We start from the raw sequence: 8,079 nt of genomic DNA, 5'->3' as shown, positions 1-8,079 counted from the left end.
GGGGGCACGAGAGTGGGTGACCAAACACTGCTGTACGCTGACAAAACGCTTTTTTACTTATTCACTGCAATTTCGAGAAATCAACGAGTTTCAGTTTTCTTATAATATCTGTTGAGTTCAGTCAATGACGCTCTCTTCAGGGTGCGAGATCAACCGTTGATGCACTGTGCAAAATAGTTTAGCAATTATATAAGAAAACCGAAAATTGTTGATTTCACGAAACTGGAGTGGATTTTAAAAAGGCGTTCTGTCAGCGTACGAAGCAGTAGTAAAAGTAAAGCGGTTCCCACATCCGATCCGGATATTGGGGATTGCCTTGTTAGTGAGACAACTTCCTGGGCTTTGGACATATTGTGGTAGGGTTGATGCAGTGGTAATGATATAATAATACCTTTACATACATTTATCACGTGTCTGTCTTTGCTGTGAAATCAGGTGCTCGTCAAAACATTGAAATGGAAGAAACTGACATATTTCCGCCTGTTGGGAAATGTTTTTCTTTTTTTCTTTTTTGTTTTGTTTTGTTTTGTTTTGGCTTAACACTTTCAACGTCCATTTAAAAACACATTTTACCGAAAAACGTTCTTCATAATGATAAACAATGTAAATTTGCGGTTTTAAAAGACTCTCAGCTTTTGGAAGTCATCAGATTTCAATATTGTGTTGAAGGTTTTCTTTGTAGTAATTAATTCTAGCTTCAAACCATGCGTCCCAGGAACAAACGGCTTTTACTGTCCGTTTGGCAATTTCTGTCGATCTTTATTGTGGCTCAACACCATTCATGTTAATTTAAAACACATTTCTGTGCTCATTTTTCCTGAAAGACGTTAATTAAAGGCACAAAAATGCAAATAAAACATGGGGTAGAGAGACGGTGGGGCAGGGGGGGGGGAGAATTCAAAAGGGAGGCAGTGGGTAGTTAGGAGAGAATAGACAGGAAATATTACTGTTGAAGTACTGTGTGCTTGTAAAATTGACTTAAGGATGTGGTGCTAATTACGATTCTGATCTAAGAAAACCAGACAGACACAAAAGTTGTGTGGTAGACGGAATGTGGGAGGGGGGGGGGCAGGGAAGGAGGGATTGGGTAAAAAGAAGAGAATAGGTAGGAAATATTTATGTTGAACTGCAGTGTGGTTGTATAATTGGCTTTAAGGTGTGGTGCTAATTACGGTTCTGATTTAAAGGGACCACACAGACACAAAGGTGGCGGGGTAGAGGGAATTGGGAGGAGGGGGGGGGGCTGGAAAGGAGGGATTGGATAAAAAGAAGACAATGGATAGGATATACTTCTGTTGAACCGCAGTGTAGTTGTATAATTGTCTTTAAGATTTATGAGGACCACACGGACCCAATTAATGGTACAATGAGAGAGATAGAGAGTGAGAGAGAGAGGGAGAGAGAACGAGAGAGAGAAAGAGAGAGAGAAAGAGAGAGAGAGAAAGAGAGAGAAATAAAGACGGAGAGAGATTGAGTGAGAGAGAGAGAGAGAGAGAAATAAAGACGGAGAGTGAGTGAGAGAGCGAGAGAAAGAAAGATAGAGAGTCAGTTAGAGAGAGAGAGAGAGAGAGAGAGAGAGAGAGAGAGAGAGAGAGAGAGAGAGCGAGGGAGGGAGGGAGGGATAGGGGGAAAATGGTGAAATGGTATAGGACACAGTGACGGTCATGAAGTATAATGCTGTAAGAGGAGCAACAGGAATGGTGCCATGGACTACCCGCGTAACTGGTAGAAAAAGTCAAATGTTTTCTATTTTTCATTGGCGTCGGTAGTGTAGTGGTTAGGCTACTGGACTCGTAATCGTGAGGTTACGGATTCAGGGTTTCGAGCCTCAGGCCCGACGTTGTGTCCGCTGGAAAGGCACTTTACACGAATTGACCCCATTTCGCCCAGGTGGGAATGGGTACCCGGCCATAGACGGCGAAATATCTTGTCAGTATGTTAGTGTTTTAGTGCCTATAAAATGGCAACTTGCACTGTATTCTTCCAAGGATATTGAGATTGTTTTAGAATGATATCTTGTCTGCTGAGGTAATAATATATTGTAAAGCGCATATAGCTTGCTGTTGAGATTTCATTTGTATAGCGTAAATTCCCGCTCAACAGCAAGCTATATGCGCTTTACAATATGTTGATGTAAAGATGTTGACCTAAAAAGAAAGAAATCCATAAAAATGTATAAACGTATGGAAAATGTTGGGTTCTTCGATTTCACTATTCTAAGGAGAGCTTGATTTCACCACGATGCACACTAAATAGTAGTACTGGAGGTTAACCTCTGTAGCTTCCCTCTTCATTTTAATCAAAAGAGGTTTTTTTCTGCATGTTGCAAATTTTTCTATAAAGAGATATACGGATAGAGCACAATATCATGGACTTGTTGTGACGAGACAAGGTCAGGAATGTGGTCCATAGCCTCAGCGTCGACAGTAATTGAAAAACAATAACAAATCCGGAACTTTCAAGAACACACCTTGTTTGTCTTCAATCAGTCTCATTAGATTGTTGTCACAGGCTAATGGTGACAGAAGTTTATCGTTAAAACACTCTCACCTGCTTCTGGTGGAAGACTGTCGTATATGTTTCTTACATCAGAGAACGTACGACATTCTTACAAACCGATAGAGCCCTTCCAATAAAAGGAGCTGTATCGTGGACCACAAGTGTTCCCTTCCCGAGAAGGATTTAGAATAGGCCACTACAACAACGTACTGTTGTCCACACATTAAGAATTATTGTTCACTGAGAACTGAACGTGGACTTTTGGAAAAGCCAAGGATGGAGAAGTTTGAGTTAGCGCTCACGAGTGGCTTTCTTTTGATGACATTGCTGGTCCTACCTCTGGTCTGTGGCAGAAGTCTGGAAACATCACAGATTGGCCTGCTTGCAGATACAGCCTCACCACTCCCAAGGGAAAATGATACAATTGTAGCCACAGACATGGTAAAGAGTGATACAAATGCAGCCAATGTAGCCACAGAGAATGACACAACTGTAGCCACAGACGTGGTAGAGAATGATACAACTGTAGCCACAGGCGTGGTAGAGAATGATACAACTGGAACCACTGACGTTGGACAGAATGACACAACAACCATTGTCGGAGAGAAGCTAGACAAAAATGCCCCAGCACCAGAACAGCTAGAAGAACCTACAGAACAGGTTGCAGAGAACACTACGTCTTGTACCCTAAAAGAACCTGTGAAACCCATAGAGAAAAACACTACGTCTGTACCAGAAGAATATAGAGAACCGAAAGAGAAGAACATAACTGTATACGAACTGTGTGTGGATCAAGTAATCGACCCCTCCCTGACCCACTTTTCTCTGGTCAGCCCCAAGTTTGGGCGAGAAGGCTACCAACGATTTGAGCGTTGCTCACTCACCTATGGAGACACGGCAGTGCCTTTGGTCCTGCGCATGAACTTTCGGGTCTTTGACATTGCAGGTCATGTGACGTGCGGAAGTGGCCTAGTGAGAATCAACTACGCCATACTATGCGACAGTTGGCCAATGGGAAAGGAGCTAGACTTTCTGGTCAAACCAGCCGGTCAATTCTACCTTTTCTTCGACTCTAAGTACGGGCAGGTGAGTGTAGATGGTCCGATACAAAAACATCAAATAAATATGAAACGTGCTGAGAAAATTTGTTACTTCTCCGATCCAAGCCCTATGTTCACAGATAAGTTGAGTTTATAGTTGAGGTTGCACAATTATTTTATAAATTTGTAACGGCTAAAGATTATTTTATATTTGAACTTGAAGAAAATTGCACCGGTCAAAACTCTAGGATACAAATTTGCTCGTAACTTTAATTTTGGCCGAAATCTCCACCGGCGAATTGCGAGAAGTATTTCATTTTGTCCGCATGCATTTTTTAATATGATTTTTTTATTTTTCAAATATTCTTAATTAATAACTTTAGAGCCCATTTAGGGAGCTCTCGTGGCCTCTCATTCAAAGGTCCCGGTTTCGAATCCAGGTAGCGACCGAAAAATTTTCTTCTCTAAATTTGTCTCCTTTCACGTCCTTTCCTGCTCTCTAGCAATGTTCTGTCGTCTGCTTTCGTCTCCTCTTTCTGCTCCCACCCCCTCACCTCCTATGTCCCCTCCTCTGGGCTCCCGATTCTTTTTGCAGCCTTTCTACTGTCTTTCAGCCACACCCCTGATCTTCTGGTTGGAAAGATCCACACCTAGCCTTCTCCGACAAGAGCAAAAAATCTCGGAGGTCCCGTGTGCAAGTTGCGCACGTTAAACATCCCTTGGTGGTTTAAAATCGATAAGAGTAGGCTTCGGCCGCTACCCGGACAAAATTCAAAATGTCCTTCCACCTGAAAAAGTTTAATGTGTTCCGCGCGCTCATATGATCGTAAGCAGTTGTGAGCGCCGTAAACCACTTACAAAAACAAAACAAAAAAAGAAAATAGAGCCCATTTACCTTAAGCCTTAGTCCGTTCACAATAATTAAGTCTTCAGATTTTAAATATTTGGCAGTTTTGGGTTGGGTTTTTTTCAAGCCATACTTTTTTCAACGCTTTAGGTTGGTGTTAAAGTGTTCTTTTCCCCGGCATGGGTGGGGTTTTTTAGCCTTTGTTTTATTTGTTTTTTTGTTTGCTTTTTTTTCTTTTGTTTGTTTTTTCTGCCTTTTCATCTGAGATTGAAAATAAACATATTATTTACGGTTCAGTTCTGGAAGACATTTAATTATTTCAAGTTAAAAAAAACAACCTCGCTTTAGAACACATGGTAACTGAACATTTCCAAAAACGTGGGGGAAAATGCGCACACTCATCTGTATATACAGCAAAAGAAGTGGCAAAAACATCAACTTTCTCTTGTACTAAGTCTGACGACATAATACGAATCACATTGTATGTCATCACATTTATTTTGAATTAAGTAAATAATTATTTAACAAAAACAAACAGAAAACGTTACTTTTCAAAATCCGGGCCAGAACCATTTACTTACATGACATTGATACAGTTGTTTGAAAAAAAAGAAATCAGTGCAGGCAGTCTCTCCAAAAGTCTCTACTAAAAAATCATAATACTTTTGAGTCGGACAAGCTATAGTAGATGGCACTCAGAAGTACCGTGTGCTCAATTTGGGATCATGCTGAACTACGGAGCGGATAGCTTTAGTTTAAATTTTAAAAAGGTCGATTCGTGGAGTCTTTAAGGTTCTCAACCTATTTAGTTTGGTCCTATTGGCGACGGACGATACATTTGGAGGTCTTTAAATAGCCTAATAGTGTTGACAGGAGTCTAAACCTATACTATTACGAACACTCAGAAGTACATGCACCAGTAATTTGTTTGTTAATATAGAAATTGAAATGGATTTCTTCTTTAGTTGTTGTTGTTGCTTCATTTTGTGTTATATTTCATGTAAATTTTCAGAATGGCTTTGTCTCTCCTGACATGTGCTGTTTTAATGGCTTTTTGATCCCTGTATTTCTTTGCTACTTTGTACTTTAGAGTAGTTGTAGCAGAGGTTATAGTCTCGTTTGGGTTTGGGTTTAGATGTTTTTGTTGCTGTTGTTTTGAGTGGGGAGGGTTGGGGGGGGGGGCTTTAAGTGTGTAGGAAACTTTAACCTCACCCCCCCTCCCGACCCCACCACTCATGTTTAAAAAAATACAGAGACAGGCTGGCTTCAGTATCGAGGTGACCGTACTACCGTATTCGCCCGGGCAGATCATCTACGAGTACAACGGAGTGGGAGATCGATTCTGGGATACTTTCTATGAAGCAAAGTGTGATGATCGATGCTATCTTTCCCTCAAGTCGACTACAACTACGACTACACCGGAGATAACCAGCGGAACTACTGATGCCATCTCCACCAAAACCACCATCGTTATTAGCAGTACTGACGACAGCAACAACACCTTCAGTACCAAAAGCGAGAACAGTGATAATGGCAACAACACTATCACCATCGCAACAACCACAACAACAGAACCACATGAGCAGCAACAACAATAACCACAAACAAATAAGACAACAAAAAAGAATAGCAGTAATAACAACATGGCTGCTGCCACCACTACTTGATGATGATGATGATGATGATGATGATGATGATGATGATGATGATGATGATGATGATGATGATGATGATGATGATGAATAGCAGCACACTTGCCTGATGAGCCAGTTCATGGGCCACCACCTCCGTTACTCTCTCCTTGTTGTTTTCGTTTGAAACGTCTTCGTTGAACAGCATGTCACTTTGTCTATGGGCAGGAAAACACAAACGTCCAGTTATGTACACCCTCTTACCACACAAAATACGGATGGGAAAACACAAACATCCAGTTATGTACACCCTCTTACCACACAAAATACGGATGGGAAAACACAAACGTCCATTTACACCCTGTTACCGCACTGAATACAGACGAGGAAATACAGACATCCAGTCCCACCCTTTTTCTGTACATAATACAGACGAGGAAACAGACATCCAGTAACACCCTTTTACCACACAAAACACAGGCAGGAAGACGCGAAATCTATGTAGACGTGTTCAAGCGTATCTGGGCCCATTTTGTATTTTTTGCTATTCAAGCTTCACCCGTTTATCAAATCTTAAAGTGCAACAGACAGACTGGTAAAATTCTATACGTCAAAGATGAAATTCTAATCTAAAATCGATTGGATTTGCATTTTGGAAATGTTATTGAATTTCTTCTTAAAATCTATTACAAAAGTTTTATAACCTGGAGACTATTAAATACCTACTTTGAACTCGAAGCTTTATTGCTGTTGTTACATTTTGTTGTTTTGCTTGTTGTTGTTGTTGGTATAGTGGTGTCGTCGTAATTATTTTTTATTATTGTTGTTGTTTTTGTTGTTGTTGTTGTTATTGTTGTTACGAAATAGGATCTTTTCAAAATATTTTGAAACTTCCATTATGAGAGAAATTTAGGGCTATTAGATTCACCACCACAAGGACGTGGATTCGAGTCCCGTCAGGGGCCCCACGTTGTGTCCTTGTGAAAGGTACGTTATACCAATTTTCTTTATTTCATCCAGGTAGGGATGGGTACCCAGTTATAGACAGCGAAAGATCTTGTCAGTATGTTAGTGTTTAAACGTGTGTTATCAGCAGCTTACACTAAATGCTTCCCGGGAAGCCGAGATCGTTTCGGAGTGTTCAAGGGTTTGCTGGGGCAATATCGATTGTACGCATGGAGTTTGCTGCAGAGCGTGGATGTGCAATTGAATGGAAGACCCGGGAACAAGACGATGCCACGTCCAAAATGACAAACAATGAGTTATTGGTATTTATAAACAGAGAAGACTTTCCTGCATCCTTTAATAGTGCACATGACTCCCTACCGTTAACGGTGTAGGGAGAAAAAGGAAAAAAACTGCAACGAGTCCCAAAGCAAATGTAGACATGCGTCCATGTGTTGTTGTTGTTGTTGTTGTTGTTGTTGTTGTTGTTGTTGTATTGTGTTGTTTTTTTCTCCCGTTCAGCAACAATTGTGTTAGGCTCAGTTTTGTTCTCAGACCTTCAATCATTACATTTAAATCAGTGTTCAGTGTGAAAAACAATATGCCCCATAGAAAAAAAATTGATTGTCCGTGAAATGATTAATACTATTAAAATACTATTATTTACACGATGCTGCCACCGCTGTGTCTATGTTGGAATGGTTAGGTGCTTCGCTGTCTCACGCAATAGACCTGAGTTCCATTATCGAGCGAGTGCAGAGAATTTTTTATCTAAAATCTCTTGGTCTCTCTCTGCCCGGGTTGGTCTTGGAAGGCTGATCGGAAGTCTGTCATCTAAATTATCTAAATTGTCATGATGGAGGCCTCAAAAAAGCACACATACAAAAAACAACAACAACAAAAACATAATCCAGAGAGAACACAATCTGGGTTTACCGATAGGTGATGAGTCCCCAGTTTTCCATGGCTCCCATGGCAAAATCTGGGATGGCAATCATGTCTGAAAATTTCAGAGGAAGAAAAGAGAATGAATATTGGGTGCAACTATGGAGATTTTCCTTCTGTTGCACAGACGCACGTTCACTCTCTCTCTCTCTCTCTCTCTCTCTCTCTCTCT

At 40.8% G+C, this 8,079-nt stretch overlaps 2 protein-coding genes across 3 annotated transcripts in view; one reads left to right on the top strand and one right to left on the bottom strand.

Annotated features, from left to right (window-relative positions):
• LOC101856583 (aminopeptidase N) overlaps positions 1-8,079 on the bottom strand; it is a gene marked incomplete at its 3' end in the record, with an annotated part of 43,582 nt that overhangs the window by 21,868 nt on the left and 13,635 nt on the right. Inside the window, 2 exon segments of the mRNA XM_013084428.2 lie at positions 6,145-6,235; positions 7,899-7,962. Of these exon segments, the coding sequence (XP_012939882.1) occupies positions 6,145-6,235; positions 7,899-7,962 (155 nt within the window).
• Positions 2,558-8,079, top strand: part of LOC101853628 — a 9,572-nt gene continuing 4,050 nt past the window's right edge. The window contains exons 1-2 of one of the 2 annotated variants that reach the window (XM_005101642.3): positions 2,565-3,585; positions 5,640-6,755. In XM_005101642.3, coding sequence (XP_005101699.1) covers positions 2,776-3,585; positions 5,640-5,984 — 1,155 coding nt within the window. In that variant the 5' untranslated portion in view covers positions 2,565-2,775 and the 3' untranslated portion in view covers positions 5,985-6,755. Of the gene's footprint in view, positions 3,586-5,639; positions 6,756-8,079 lie in introns of those variants that run through there. The other variant, XM_005101643.3, reaches the window with a different exon arrangement.

The sequence above is a fragment of the Aplysia californica genome, unplaced genomic scaffold (assembly GCF_000002075.1).
Source record: "Aplysia californica isolate F4 #8 unplaced genomic scaffold, AplCal3.0 scaffold00292, whole genome shotgun sequence".
NCBI lineage: Eukaryota > Metazoa > Mollusca > Gastropoda > Aplysiida > Aplysiidae > Aplysia > Aplysia californica.
Note: the sequence above shows the minus strand (reverse complement) of the source record. Positions and strands in the feature narration are given on the sequence as shown.